Source organism: Lissotriton helveticus, chromosome 1_1, assembly GCF_964261635.1.
Source record: "Lissotriton helveticus chromosome 1_1, aLisHel1.1, whole genome shotgun sequence".
NCBI lineage: Eukaryota > Metazoa > Chordata > Amphibia > Caudata > Salamandridae > Lissotriton > Lissotriton helveticus.
The window spans coordinates 1,653,319,038-1,653,335,488 of NC_136057.1; the positions used below are offsets into that span (position 1 = coordinate 1,653,319,038).

At 46.7% G+C, this 16,451-nt stretch overlaps 1 protein-coding gene across 2 annotated transcripts in view; it reads right to left on the minus strand.

Moving 5' to 3' along the window:
* Positions 1 to 16,451, minus strand: part of POU6F1 (POU class 6 homeobox 1) — a 211,186-nt gene that overhangs the window by 46,599 nt on the left and 148,136 nt on the right. For both annotated transcript variants that reach the window (XM_078688854.1, XM_078688855.1), the window contains 3 exons: positions 11,351 to 11,572; positions 4,063 to 4,210; positions 1,221 to 1,389 (listed from right to left, as the gene is read on the minus strand). In XM_078688854.1, the coding sequence (XP_078544980.1) occupies positions 1,221 to 1,389; positions 4,063 to 4,210; positions 11,351 to 11,572 (539 nt within the window). The remainder of the gene's footprint in view (positions 1 to 1,220; positions 1,390 to 4,062; positions 4,211 to 11,350; positions 11,573 to 16,451) is intronic.

Sequence of the window (16,451 nt, forward strand, 5' to 3'; positions counted from 1 at the left end):
ACCGCTTTGCACCTTCCCGGCCCGACCGACACCGAACATGACCAGGAGAAGGTACATGTGCTCTGGAAGGTCAGATCTGTCTCCCCACCAAGTGTGGAGACATCAGGATCAACCGGAGCCATTACGTACCAACCCCTGGGTTACCAGATGCCCTGCATCAAACACCGACCGTGAGTGTCCAGTTCGGATCCTCACTACGCCAGACCAAGCAGCCGTCGAGGTACGTCAGCATCACAGAGACACACTTCGAGATTGGCCCAGATGCCTTGATTTCTTCTCTTCCAGCTGTTTGTCCCTGACTGTGAGGTGCATTTTTGCGCACCCAGCCCAGCTGACCAAACCACTCTGCTCTCGAGTCTCCTGACCCAGGTCCTGACCAACCGGCTGTGCTGTATGCTCCAAGAATCCTTGAGACCTGAGCCCTCGTTTGGCAGCCCTCGGACTTGCCCACAAGCCCACTGTACAGCTTCTTTCCAGATGGCCCCCCTTCTCCATAGCACACAAGCTACCATCCTCACCAGCCACCTCCTCCCGATAGAACACAGCCAGTTCCTGAGGAACTGCTGGTAGTGCAAAAAACAATGGGAGAGGTAGGGAGATTCAAGCACACTCTCTCAGTCCCCGGTTAGATCCAAATAAACAAAAGAAGAGAGGTCAAATCTCAAAAAAGCCACAGAGACGGAGTAAGGTAAGAATCACACACCCACTTTGGGTGGGAAGGAAAGCCCTCACACACCGACCTAGTCAGTGTCATGCTTCATCATCGGGCCCCACCAAAGAGGCCGAGTGCCTCTTCGGTGTGCTGCGACGCCAGAAAGACTGCGGAGCTGGTTGTGTGAGAAGGGCGTGCTGTGAGGAAAAATTAAATTAAAAAGTGCCAAAAAAGGGTATCAATACAAAAAGTTTAATGAGTGATCCCTAAGGCACAGGTGGGAAGTATTATGTGTCTGAATTTAGCTGCCAAGGTTTTAGGATTGGTTAAATTCAGAAATACTTACATCAGTCAACATGTTTCTGCCATACGAGTGGTTTTAGTTTACCAAGGCATTCATCAGGACTAAACCCCGGCGGTATGGACTCTCTAATCGTCCACCCTGACCTGGGACGTGAAAGTGAAAATATATAAAAAAAGGTGAAAAAGTGCTAAAAATAGAAGAGCGGGTCGCTCATTCTAAAGAATGCTCCAAATTGTGAAGAAAGTACAAGATGCAGCACCTTACCGACAGATAGCAGACTGACTGTAGGCTGGCCCTTCTGTCGCTGTCAAGGCCTGTCCCACTTGCGTCTGTGTTAGCCCAAGTGAAAGGCGCCGGATTTTGAAGTTTTTGGCAAACTCCCGAATCTCTTCCAGATTGATTCCATCTTCATTGACACTTGGGGTCTGAGGCTCTAAACAAGAGAACGGTTTTCAGAGTCAGATAAAAATAAAAATAAAATCTTACTCATTAAACTCAACACAATAAAAACATCTCAAGCCCACAGACGTGGATAGGAAACTAAGCAACGAAACAACTATAGGCAACATCACCTCTCATCATAGCCATCATTCAGTTGCGCAACAGGCTTCCAGTGAAGGGAACAGCATTTGCAGAAAAAGATACATTTAATATATTCTACATCCTGTAAATATGCAATAAAAATATGAAACCCTTTAAACAAATACAACACAGGAAATAGGATACACAAATAAGTGAAAGGGAAAGGCATGGAGAGGAAAAAAGAGGGATGGAAAATGAAAAATAAAAAGAGTGAACACAGAAGGTGCAAGGGCGAGAACACCATATGGTACAACAATAACCTCTTGTCACTATCACCCATGCAATCCTTCTTCCCCTCCTCATGTAGTATCTGTCAGTGAATACCAAGAGGTCTGAGGCTGCACCCCTATTTTGAGTGTTGTATGTTTGAGGCTGCAAAACCCACCAGTGTTTGCACAGCTTGAATACAAAGAGGGTGGGAGCACACTGTCCCACATACCACCAATCACTTCGCCCCAATGTATCATGGTAAATGCAGTGCATGATAATACTTACTTCAGTGACAGTCTGTAGCTTTTCACCCTTGTTGGTGCAGCCTTTGCTGTGTATCTCTAGACACGTGTTTCAGGATAGTTGTCCTTCTTCAGTAGAGAGCAACACATCGTTTTTGGTAGTGCTGGAAATGTTGTCCAAAGTCTTCTCAGGTCTCCGTAACACTTACTGGCGCAGGTGCATCAGCTCATTAGATCAAGGGATCATTTTCAAACAAAAAGAGGGAGGGAGCACACTGCCTCGCATCCCAGAACTCACACCACCCCAATGTATCATGGTAAATGGAGTGCATGATAACACTTCAGTGACAGTCTTTAGTTTTTCACCCTTGTTGGTGCAGCCAGAGCTGTGTTTTCCAGACATGTGTTTCAGGATAGTTGTCCTACTTCAGTAGAGAGCAACGAATTGTGTTTCCAGGTGCTGAAAATGCTGCCCAAAGTTGTCTCAGGTCTCCGTAACACTTACTGGGTGCAGGAGCACCTGCCAGAGCTTGTCAGTTCATTTCAGCAAGGGATCAAAAAGAGGGTGGGAGCACATTGCCTCGAATCCCAGTGCTCACATGAATGACACAGATGTAATTCTTCTAAATGCCTGTTGTAAAGGATTTCTTAGAGAGGCTGAAGAAGGTGTTCCCACCTGTACATTCTCTCTGTCCTCCTTGGGAACTGAATGTGATACTTTTGAAACTCATGGATCCTCCTTTTGAACCTATACATAAGGCATCCTTACAACACCTTACCTGGAAAGCTGTTTTTCAAGTAACTTTTACTTGAACATGTAGAGTCAGTGAGATTCAGTCTCTCTGTGCCACGGTTTTGCATTCTAATCGGGTTGGTAATGAGAACTCATCCGAGTTTTCTTCCTAAGGTCGTGTCTGATTTTCACATTAACCAGACAATTTCACTCCCAACGTTCTTTCCTAATCCTTCCACACCAGCGGAAAGAGTGTTACACTCATTAGATCTTCAAAGAGTGCTGAAATTTTACTTAGACAAGACCAAAGCTATCACACAATCTTACCATTGTTTTGTTAACTATGGTCCTATGATGACAGGCACTTCTTCCTTTAAGGGGACCATCTCTATATGGATAGTTGCTTGTATTCTATTCACCTACCAGATAGCCAACAGTTACCTGCTAGACCCAAAGCCCACTCTACAAGGGCCAAGGCAGCAACAGCAGCTTTGTTTGTTCTTGATTCGTCTGCAGGTGCGTGGGATGGGCTTGCTACTCTAGCCAGTGCTTATGACTATTGATGGAGATCTCCTGGACGAGAAGGATACGTTACTTACCTGTAATCATAGTTCTCTTCCAAGGAAATCCTCATCAAAGTCAGAAGCAATGCACCCACCTCCCCAGACGAATCTTTTATGCAACAGTTCATTCATGTCATTGTTCTGTCCTTCATGTCACCGTAAAAAAAGCACTGACCTAACTGTCACCTTTGGGAAATGTTGGGATACATGAGGTCCTGGAGGTCATAACGGCATGGTACCAGTATTCACTTGTTGGACTTTAAATGCAGCCTACTAGCTAACAATGCCTTTGAATTCACTTGCAGTTTTTTAATTAAATAAATACTGTATTTACACCTTATGCTCACTTTTTTTGATGTACAGAAATGCATCAGTCTGGTGAGAGGTTCATTAAATAATAACTCTTTCTAAATAGGGCATTTCTAGCTTTGAATATAGGCTGACTATTGATCAGGAGCCCTGAAAGAGACCAAAATGTGCTCGCACACCTCAGCAAGAGCCCACACATGTGTTGGGGGAACCATTTGTGGCTCCTATTGTCAAAGATGTCTTGGTTCAATTAACTAGGTTTTTAATGTGTTTTTTTATTACAAATTCTATTCTTTTGAATGTATTACTTCTCCATCCTTCAGAACCACTGATACAAACTTCATCCATTTAATATTTATTACAACTACTTTTCAGTTTTGGGGGGAAATTACACCTTCCCAACACCAGTATAGGCCTAGATATATAAATAATACTTCAAATAACACATAATAGGATGTGGTACTTACTAGAAACCAGCTGTCCCACTGTCGGAGTGTCAGAGCAAGTGATGGTTATTGGCGTGCTGCACGACGTGTTTTCCGGTGGTGTGTTGGTGATCGCTGGTGGTGGCTGAGATACTGCAGGGGCAGGCTGGATAGGATGCATGACTGGCATCTGGAAACAAAGAGGGAGATTCCCTTATTTCCTGAGTGTAGGTCAGACGAAAAGAAGAGCACTTGCTGATCATCTGGGAGCCTCGCTCTGTAGGACACCTCTCTCTAGGGCACCCATTATCAAGAATGATGTTTTCGCTTGCCACTACATGCATTAAAACAAAGATATCATCATGGAAGTACTGGCCGAGAAAGAGGACGGAGTAGTTTCTTACCCATAACTCCAGTTCTGTAGTAGGGGTATCTCTGTTATAGTCATAATGTAGTGAATAGTCCCGCTCATGTGCGGGGACCCCGGAACAATCAAAAATAATCTCTTAAACTGTCTTCTTTGCAGCAGTGCATAGACACTTAAGAGAGAATTAAAGACAGATAATGTAGCCTATACATGCAAGGCTACACTGTCCAGTACTTCAACTAGAAATGCAAAGGATATTCCACCAATATCACATATAAACCTGTCTGCCAGGTTTCACCATGGAAAACACTTCCCCCCCTTCACCAAATCCTTGGAATGATGGAGAGGGAGGACAGGACAGACAAGCCCCCATAGGCTGCCATTATGTGGCTTAAAAAGGGATACCGTGCCTTTAAAGAAACTTTCCAGAACTCTCCTGGTATCCCAGAATGCACAGCAAATCCCTCCACTTTCCGTTCTTATTGGAGGTGTATACAGCTAGACCTGTAGCATTCATCATTTTATAATTTTCTCCACCGGGGAGGAGGGCGGGCACTTATGACTATAACAGAGATACCCCTACTACAGAACTGGAGTTACAGGTAAGAAACTACTCCTTCTGTAGTAGGGGTTCTCTGTGTATAGTCATAATCTAGTGAATAGAATGGCAAGCTCATCCAAAAAACAAGCCGGCGGTGGAGAAAAAAGGCAATACCACTACTGTGCAAACAGATTTCTCAATGAAGCCTGCCCAACCTGAGCATCTGCTCTGGCATCAGAGTCCAGACAGTAATGCTTAGCAAAGGTATGGACCGACTTCCAAGTGGCAGCCCTGCAGATTTCTGCAATGGGACCATTACGAAGCAAAGGTGTTGTAGCCGCTTTGCCCCTGGTGGAATGAGTCTTAGGCTTACCCCCTAAGGTCTTATTCGCTTTCTGATAACAGAGCTGGATACAAGACACAATCCACCTAGAGATAGATTGCTTCGAAGTAGCCAGACCAGTCCTAACCGACCCATAGTTGACAAACAATTGGTCGGATCTACGAATTTCTTTAGTTTTATCCAGATAGAATTTTAACACCCTTCTGACATCCAGGGAATGAAGAGACCTTTCTGCTGGAGTGGAAGGATTCTGGAAAAAAGTTGGTTAAGTTATAGTCTGATTAACATAAAAATCAGAAATCACCTTGGGAAGGAACTTAGGGTCCGTACGCATAACAACCTTAGCAGCATGAAATACAGTATAAGGTTCCTGGCAACACAAGGCCTGAATTTCACTCACCCTGCGGGCCGATGTAATGGCCACGAGGAACGCCGCCTTCCAAGATAGGTGCTGCAGTGACGCCTTATGAATAGGCTCGAAAGGTTCCTTCATCAACCTGGACAGCACCACATTCAGTTCCCATGAAGGCGAAGGAAGCCGAACAGGAGGGAACACCTTCTTCAACCCTTCCAAAAAATCCTTAATCACAGGAATCTGGAAGAAGGATGTCTGCGAAGGGCATTTTCTGTAAGCAGTCAATGCAGCCAGATGAACCTTAATGGAATGGAAATTAAGGCCAGACTGAGCTAGATGCAGAAGGTATGGAAGGATAACATCCTCCTTGCAGGTCGTCGGATCATAGTTCTTAGACATGCACCAGATGCAGAATCTGTTCCACTTGTAAGCATAAGAGGTCCTAGTAGATGGCCTCTTAGCCTCCTTCAATATGTCCATGCAATCCTCAGGAAGATTCAAGTGGCCATATTGCACTATCTCAGGAGCCATGCCGCCAAACTCAACGATGAGAGGTTGGGGTGCACCATCTGCCCCCCGAACTTCGTGAGAAGGTCCAGCCGACATGGCAGCCGCCGATTAGGCAGAATCGACCGGTGATGCAGGTCCGTGAACCACCACTGCCTGGGCCATTCCGGAGCAATGAGGATCATCCGCGCCCGGGATTGGGCCAGCTTGATGAGCACCGCCGGAATCAGGGGAATGGGTGGAAAAGCGTACAGAAAGCTGTTCGACCAGCTGATCCATAACGCGTTCCCCAGAGTCCCCGGCTGATAATACCTCGAGGCTAAGTCGCGGCATTTGCTGTTTTCGGCGGTGGCGAACAAATCCACGTCTGGAGTGCCCCACATGGCGAAGACGTCGCCTAGCACCTCGTCGTTTATGACCCACTTGTGGTTTTCCTGAAGCAGTCTGCTGAGGGCGTCCGCTTGAACATTCTGCACACTGGGCAGATGAGTCGCCGTTATCGTCAGTCCTCTGGCCAGCAGCCAGTGCCAGATCGCCTGCGCTTCCTGTGACAGTGTGCGCGATCTTGAACCCCCCTGCTTGTTGAGGTAATACATCGTGGTCGAATTGTCCGTCTGTACAAGCAAGGAGTCGGTCTGGAAGGACGGATGAAAGGCCTTCAGTGCCAAGTGAACCGCTCTGAGGAAATTGATGTGATACGTGGATTCCGCTGGAGACCACGTTCCCTGGATCTGTAGATGGTCTGAATGCGCTCCCCAACCCTGGAGAGACGCATCCGTCACGATAGTCTGGGTCGGGATTTCCTTGTGGAAAGGCACCCCTCTGAGTAGATTCTCTGCCGAGCACCACCATCTCAGGGACTGCTAGGCATGAAGAGACAACTGGATCCTGTCGTCCCTGCACCCTTTCCTCTGGTCCCATTGATCCTCCAAGCATTCCTGCAGCGGCTTCATGTGCAGGCGCGCATGTGGGGTGAGGAAGATACAAGAGGCCATCGATCCCAGTAGAGAAGACACCGTCCTCACTGTTGTAGATGGAGCAGCTATGAGAGCCTGAGCCTTCCGAAGGAGTGATAAGCGCCTCTCCTCCGAAGGAGACACGGTTGCTGACAGCGTATTGATGAAGGCTCCCAAGTACTGAAGGCACTGGACCGGAATCGGAACAGACTTGGACATATTTATGTGCAACCCCAGCCGAATCAGAAGGACGGCCGTCCTGTTGAAGTGCAATTGTGCTTCCTGGAAGGTGGAGGCTTTGATCAACCAGTCGTCCAGGTATGGATAGACAAACACCTTGTTCTTGCGCAGGTGCGTTGCCACAACTGCCATGCACTTTGAAAACGTCCTGGGTTCAGACTTCAGTCCAAACGGTAGTACGGTGTACTGATAGTGATTGGCGCCGACAAGGAAGCGCAGGAACTTCCGGTGTTTCCGTGCAATGGGCACATGGAAGTGCGCATCTTGCAGATCTATCGCGCAAAGCCAGTCTCCCCTTTTCAGCTGAGGGTAAATCTGGTGCAAAGACAGCATGCGAAACTTTTCCCTGCGAATCCACTTGTTTGCTTGTCGCAAATCCAGAATGGGCCTGAACGCGTTATTGTCCTTCTTCCGCACCAGGAAGAAGCGTGAGTAAAGGCCCTTTCCCCTTTGAGACAGAGGGAAGTCTTCTATGGCTCTTTTTCTTAACAGGGTGTCTGCCTCCGCCTGGAGCTCGCGCATCTGGAACTGCGAGCCCACCGGTGGAACAGCTGGAGGCGGACTGGTGAACCGAAGACTGTATCCATTGCAAACAATATTCAGCACCCACTTGTCTTGAGTAATGTTTCTCCACTCTGACAGGTAATGTTGTATGCTTCCCACCACCGGAGCGGGTAATGGATGAGGGGGAAGAAGCACCTCAGGGCCTAGACCCAGCCGGGCCTTTGGTCGCGGATGATGACTGCTGACCACCTCGGCCCTCTGGCGCTTTTGGAACGGGTGCCGCTGGAACTGTTGTTGCTGCTGCTGTTGTTGTCCAGCCTGCCGACCTTGCACTCTACCTTGCGCCCCATACCGTCTTTGGAACGGGCGGAAGGTCTTCTTCTGTTCCTTTGGCTTTTCCAACCCGACAGCCATCAAGGTCTCAGCCTCCGCCTTCATGCGGGCCATCTCCTCGTCCGCATGTTTTCCAAACAGTGTCTCGCCAGAGAAAGGTAGATTGGCCACCCTCTGCTGCGCCTCGGGCTTCAAGGACGTCAGACGCAGCCAGGCGTGACGCCTCAGGTTGACCCCATGACAGTACCCGTGGGCTGCCAGGAGGGAGGAGTCCGCAGCAGATCCGATCACTTGGTTGGAGACCATGAGTCCTTCATTCATGATCACTTGGAAATCCTCCCTGTTGTCCTGGAGAAGGAGTTCCACGAATCGTGTGAGGGACTCCCATAGGGACCGATCAAAACGTCCCAACAAGGCTGAGGCACTAGCAGCCTTCATAGCCGTGGCGGCCGACCCGCAGATGTTCCTGCCCGCCGAATCCATCCAGCGGCTCTCTTTGTCAGGAGGCACTGTCGATGACGGGGTGGTGGCGTGTTGTTTCCTCGCCGCCATCACAATCACTGAGTCCGGTGCAGGGTCCAAGCGCAGAAACGTTGGGTCCGAGTCAGGGGCCCGATACTTCTTTTGGAGCCTTGAGGGCGCTGACCTCGTCGCCGCAGCGGTGAGGAAGAGCTCCATGGCTGGTTCCACCAACCCTGGCAAGAACGGCAACAATGGGCGAGACAACTGCTTCTTGTGCAGTGTCTCGCATATGACTGACGTTGAGGGAGTGGGCACCGCGAGTGTGATGCCCAGCTTTGCCGCTCCTCGCAGCAATACCTCCTGGAAGGAGACAATGTCGTCTATCGGGGACACCCTCGTCCGAGGGGAGTCCGACAGGGTTGGTGAATAGTCCCTGGCACTAGACGAATCCGTGTGGGGGGATCTAGACCTGTCCCTCCTACGGCGCCGTCTGGATCGTGTAGACGAGCGACGGCGACTCCTGGACCTATCTCTCCGTCCGGAGCGAGATCTCGATCTCCGCAGCCTCGGCCGGTCCGCGGGCCGGACAGGAGGGCACTGTGGAGGCCTGACCGGGAGCCTAGGTTGAGGGAGCCCCGTAGGCGGCGTCGACAAATGCAGCGAGACAGACCTTGGCGGAGCCGGTGGAGGAGGCAGAGTAGGCCGATGAGGTGGCACCAGTGGTGGTGGAGGCGTAGGGGGTGGAGGCAGCGGAGGAGGAGTCGGGGTACGTGGAGGCAGACCCCTTGGTAACGGAGGCGGTGTAGGCAACCTCGGATGGGAGGGTGAGTAGACTTGAGAGTACTCCGAGCCCTGAGACTTCCCCACTCTCCTTCTCTTCCTCTTCTGACCAGAAGGTGGTGATCTCGAGGACCTACCCCTCGTTGACGAGCGACGTTGCCGCCGCGACCGTGGGCTCGCTGAAGTAGAGGACACCGTCCTGGTCCTAGAGCGTCTAGGCTTCTTCCTCGACGCTCAACATCCATTCGACGTCGCTGAGCGTCTCCTTGACGTCGACGAACGCCTCCTCGACGTCGACGAACGCCTCCTCGACGTCGACGAGCGCCTGCTCGGCGTCGATGGTCGTCGCTTCGACGTCGACAGTCGGTGCCTCGACGTCGATCGCCCTCTCGACGGCGATCTCCTCGGCGTCGACGACCTCCGTCTCGATGCTGATCTTCGTCTCGACGTCATTGACTTACGTGTCGACGTCGATGGTGACCGGCTGTGTCGCCTCGACGGCGAGCGCTGGCGTCTTGACCCTTCACGACATCGATATTGGCTCGACGACGAATCAGTCCTCCACGTCGACCTCGTCGGAGGTCTCGACGTCAGTCCCCTCGGCGTCGACGGGGCTTAGACCCAGAGCCCTGGGGAGACAGGGAACACACTGTGGTCATTCCTTTCGACGCCGACGGAGACCGGTGGCATTTTCTGGCCTTCTCCTTCCTGGGAAGTCCCCCAGAGGCCTGGGCACGGGCAGAGGAAGGAGCCCCTTCATGCCCAGACCCACCTTGTCCTTGCTGCCTTCTCTGCTCCAAGCCTTGGAGCCTGGTCTTCTCACTGTCCTTCAGGGTCCTTTTAGGGAACTGGAGGCAAATATCACACTCCTCAGGAACATGGGAAGAAGGCAGGCACAGGATACAAACCCTGTGAGGATCAGATTTTGCCTTTTTCCTGGAGCACTCAGGACATTTATCAAATAAGGCAGGCATATTTGATAAAAGAGTAGCAAAAAACACCAGAAAACCTCCAGCAAAGATTAGAAAAGGCAAAAACACGTCGAGTGAACATACTCTAACACTTTAAAAGTGCACAATTGTAGAAATAAACCCAAAAAAGGGAGAGCTCAATGCTCCAGGGTCCTGCTAGCAGGAGCCGGAAAAAAGAACTGAAAGTGGAGGGAGTTGCTGTGCATTCTGGGATACCAGGAGAGTTCTGGAAAGTTTCCTTAACGGCACGGTATCCCTTTTTAAGCCACATAATGGCATCCTATGGGGGCTTGTCTGTCCTGTTTTTCCTCTCTATCATTCCAAGGATTTGGTGAAGGGGGAAGTGTTTTCCATGGTGAAACCTGGCAGACAGGTTTAAATGTGATATTGGTAGAATATCCTTTGCATTTCTAGTTGAAGTACTGGACAGTGTAACCTTGCATGTATAGGCTGCATTATCTGTCTTTAATTCTCTCTTAAGTGTCTATGCACTGCTGCAAAGAAGACAGTTCAAGAGATTATTTTTGATTGCTCTGGGGTCCCCGCACATGAGCGGGACTGTTCACTAGATTATGACTATACACAGAGATCCCCTACTACAGAAACTGTATTACAAAAGACCTCAACATTTGGGAGGAGTGCAAACTACTTAATACCACTAAAAGAACATACCATATCTTTGATATGTTCTTTTGATGGTATTAAATACTCCTTGGAAATGATAAGGTCAACAGGAGAAAAATCCAACTGGACAGAAACACAAAAGTGAAAAGCACACAATCGGGAGTCGACTGACCACACTAAAACTAGTTTCCATTTGCAGAACCCAGGCTTTTTCAGTTTATTGATCCATTAATCTGTTCATATAATACATTCTGGGTAGGATCGCACCTGAAACACTAAAGCCAACGATATGACACACAGACCTATAATCATGTTTTAGATGGGACCTGCAGGTCTGGAAGCATTACCTGTTCTGCCTTCATCAATATTTCAGGGGTAGCTTGTTTTCTTACAGGGGCCGGTTGTACAGCGCTGTTGGCTAATGTGGCAATGACTTGGCCTTGTGCATTGAGCAACAGTTGTGGGGTTGCCGAAGCCTGCACCTGGACATTCTGCGCTGGCAGAGTAGCAGGTGCAGCATTCGTCGTGAAGCCAGCTGAGTTCAACACCCACGGCAGAGTCCCAATGACCTAAAAAAGGCAAAAGTACATATAAACAGGCACTAAGATTTCACAAATTGAATAGGTAAGGGCACAATATCAACACATCCATGCTTTCTGATGGCTTCATTATGCTATATAGTAGAAGACAGATCTAAACTCAGAAAATTACATAATTTCATTCTGCTTAAAAGATTAACAAAACATGTATTGTATTGACAATCAGAACAGTAAACAAACACACAGCACTGGTGCACCCTCGAGGAAGTAAATGTGATTCGCTGCTTGGGATTAGAAGTTATTTGTTTACAAAAACAAGCAGTGGGTTGCTCATCTGTCGCCCCATGGTGAACTTCAAATAATGCTACTTGATGGCCAATGAGTTCCTCATTTGTCACTCGTGGGTAGACCCCTCTTAAAACTCCTTTGGGGTATAATAGTACCCATTGTGTTTTACACATTTTACTCTTCCGGGTAAACTTGCTTTATTACCGTGTGGAGGTTTTAAGAATGCCTCTTTAGAAGTTTAACAGTGCCTCCAATGTTTTGCTCATCTGCTGTCCCAAGAACCAGCCTTTACAAATGCCAGGGTCTGCCTACAGCTCAGAATAATGATGGGCTGCTGTTTTGCTCCGATCCCTGCACTGCAATCGATAGCAGTCTGGCGGCAGTACCTTCTTCACAAATAGTGCCCTGACAATTGGGAGCCTTCTAAAGCGATACTAAGATTATTCCATTGCTGATTGCTACAGATTTTGGTTCTGATGATGACCCAACTAAAAATATTTCAATAAGGTCGAAATGTCACGATTTATACCAGCAGACTGATTACGGTAACCGCATATGATAGTAACTGTTGCACAAGGGTGGTCCACCACAAGAAATCAAAAGGGTGATTGATTGTCTTAAGGAAACACCCTGAGAAGGAGACCTGGTAGAAAAATACATGCTGATCATATCTGCGATAAAAAAATATGGGAGTTCTACTCTTTAATTATTGTACAGAAACTATTTGGAATCGGAAGAAGTTGTACAGGTAGAGAGCCAACTAAAAAGAGACTTTGATCAATTAACTGAACATTTCACTTTATTTATTGATAGATTCGTGTGTTTCATTAATTTGGTGGAAATTATAATTGATTCTAGGTGCTGTTGATTCTTTAATAACACAATATATCCTAAAAAAGTGTCAAAGTATTCACTGACAAAACACTTGTATGGAAATAATCATAGGGAGAACAGGGAAGTGTTAACTATTTTCTAAAGCTGAACATATTTGGCCTTCCTTTTACATTCTCAGGCAAAGACTTTCATCACCAATGTGAATCTACGGTCTCCCATTTATTGGAGCTGAGTTTGTGTGTCCCCCAAGAGAATAATGGCTTAGGCAGACGTGAATGCAATAGGAGCCGCACTAATTCATCTGCCTTTTTTAAAGAGCTATTAAAGGGCTCATAAGGTTTATCTAGGTATTGTTCAGACCAGGTAAATCTAACATATCTATTTGAAATTTAGATTTCAGCTCTTACTACTAGTGCTTTCGAATTACCAATTTGTCTGAAAGCCCTACTTTTTAGCAGGATAAGGATTCTGAACTGTGAATTTTAACTGCAGATCTAATGCTTTGCCTGGTACATTTCAGCAGCAAAGAGCACCTGACATATCCGAGTAAGAAATGATCCAAAAATGAAGAATCACCTATGGAAATCAGTGCAATAACACTAACTTCTCCAATTATTCTATTTTCTCTGGCTACAATTTTCAACTGTCTGTTGTCTATTAATGACACATCCCAGAATTACAGACGGCTCTGGCATTGGTAATTCTGGGTGCAAAATCATTGCATCAGGACCGATGCACTTGTAGAGATAGCCTTAGTGACAGTCCACTAACCTGCATCCTCTGGGCCACCAGTGAGTCACCACTCTCAATGCTGAGAGATCCATGTCAGTTTGGCAGGAATCGTTTTGACGAAAGTACTCAATTTGGTCCAAACAAGACACTTTCAGAGAAAAGGTAATGGTCACCAGTCACCAGGTCACGGCAACCGAATGGTATTTTTATTTGATTTCAGAAAAAAAACCTAGGAGAGGTACAGTTTCTGAAAATAAAAAGCAGAATAATCCTGAAGCGCTGCAAGTTTTTTCCCAGTGAGTGGGAAGTCAATGATTTGTTTTTCCTATTCACGACTACTATGGTTCACATGGGGTTATGAAGAGGAAAATGTCGCAGAATCGTAAAGAGGACCCTAAAAAGTGCAGGTCTTTAAACATGCTAATGCCAGTGGCCATGTGGCAAATCGCCCATGGGCAGCAGGTATCCGTCTGCAGAGGGAGCTTTGCTGAGCAGATTTCAGCTATTCTATTAACAACAAAAGTATAAAAATTCAAGCATCTCTAGTCGAGTGCTATATTGTATTGGAAATAATTCAGCCCTGTTCCACTAATTTCTTAACAGAGTTCTGACTCTTAGATTATGATAATTGTAATAAATTGTTTTAAATAGTTAAGCCACAGGGTCCCACTCTGACACCCTGGCCGCAAAGCTGCACAAAACGTACTGCAGCTTGGATTTGTGATGGCTCAGAGCCATTATAGATATAGCTCTATCTTCCAGTCATGTTCCTGCTTCCCTGAAGTTAGCCTGACTGATGCCTCTGATCACTAAACCCTTCATTGGATCCAGACACTCACACTCTGTCCAATTATCAGCTGATTTCCCAGCTGTCTTCATTGGTTTTTATCCAGCTATTGGCCTTCGTCAAAGAAAATGCCTTTTTCCATCCAGTTTTGTTGGGTCTTCGTTCTTGCCACAGAACGGAACTGACCATTCTTTCATCTCTTGATGACTTGTGCCACTGTGCCAATAACAAGATTTCTGCCCTCTGATCCACTTGGATTTATCATTAGACTTAGACACAGTGTGCCATCAAATCCAAATAAATAGCTTGTCGGACTTGGAAGTAAGAGACTCTGCGCTGTACTAGTTATTCACTACCAGGCTTTAAGACTTTTTGAAATTATACTTCCTGCCTACACATCCTCGGTCCTATCACGTTCTTCTGGAATTCCTAGGGACTCAATTCTATCCCCCTTACTGAATTATTTGATTTCTGCCTTTATCTGTATGCTGATAACATTCAGATGGTCATTCAAATCTTAGGAAATGCTCAGACGGCAAAAAAACGACTTTTTGATCGTATCACTAACGTTAATTGGTGGATGAGCCATAACCACCAAAAACAGAATGGCGATAAAACAGAAATCCTTTCACTATTGAAGCCATCTCGATTCGGCAAACTACATGTTTGGACTTTAGCTTAAGGCCCGAAACCAACACCTGTCCAAGCAGTGAAAAATGTGGGAGAACATACAGACTTAGCCTCAACCCTATCCCCTCAGATCAATCCAGTAGTTAAATCATGTTTCCCTTCAACTTGTTTAGGTGAAACTGACTATACACTTCTTGAATTTGTATCTTCCTGTCTGGAATACTGCATACCAATATACTTCGACATCCCACACTTCTTGGTCCATTAGTTTAAGTTAAGTCCAGAACTACGCAGGTAGACTGTTTCTTGGCCTACACCCAAAGAACCGTATTACTTCTGCCTTGACTTCTTTACACTGACTGCCTGTAAGAAACCTCATACTTTTCCAGTCTGTGCACCTCGTTCATATGGCATGTTTACATTTCCACCATTCTCCTCTTACCAAGTGCTTTCAATGGTACCACCCCTCCTGATACCTACCCCTTAATGTCAAGTCTACTTAGGATTCCCAAGTTTTGCTTAAAGAACTTGGGTGGAATCGCTTTTTCAGTGGCTGGAGCCACCTAGTGGAATCAGCTGCTGCATTATCCATGCAAGACAATCTGGTTAAGCTCGGCAAAATGCTAAAAGCTTCCTTTGCTTACGTTCCTTGAAGCACCTCCTTTTTCATTAAATTAAATATGTTTGACTATGTGTGTTTCCAGTGCCAAGATACCCCTGTGGTTGAACGACTGTGCAAATAAATACATAAATAAGGTTCCACCATTGGAAACCAAAAATCTGCCTGGATTGACAAGTGTCCAGCATCTGCCAGTCCATAAATGAGTGCTGTGTTCACACAGTTTGTGACCATGAGACGCTATGGCTTAAAGCTCCAAACTGTTTAGGTTTATTCAGTTATGGTCCCAATTCATCAAATATTCTGCTGATTCGTGCTTCAATTACTGCCAAGCAGCTAAAGCCAATATGACATAAAATATCTGGAATTAAAGCTCCAACATTGCTGAATTCACAGCATTTGCAGTTGCCACTTTTGTATGGCGACCATAAAATACTGAAGCAGTCACGCTTATCACTTATACTACTTATTGGGATATGACTGCAATTACCACCAGTAGGACCAGTTCAACAAAAACATTTCATAATTCTTTAGATTTTGTATCCAATGTAGGTCGCATTTTTGCACTGTTTCGCAGATTTTAGATAGGCAAATAGTGAAACCAATGAATTATTGATACAATTATTATGCACAAATAAATGATTCAGTGTGTATTGCATACCTTTGATGGAGGTCTCGGATACATTAAAGTGAATATTAAGCTTTAGGTATAGTCATAAAATAATCAGTCAGTCAATGGGCCTGATTCACAGAACTAACTTACGACAAAACCCTAAACTTACTACTCATGGTATTCACAGAATGCACTTACGACTGTCCTAAATTTACATCCGGACCCGGGTTGGAATTTCCGCACCAGGAGTGGAAGCTCCACACCCGGAGTGGAAGCTCCAAACCAGGAGCGGAATTTCCACCATCGGGCCGGAGTCTTCGCTTCCGGGCCGGAATACCTACAATCTGGTGTTAATTGACTATATTTGATGCAATGTGGGTATTCCGACATGGAAGCGGAGATTTCG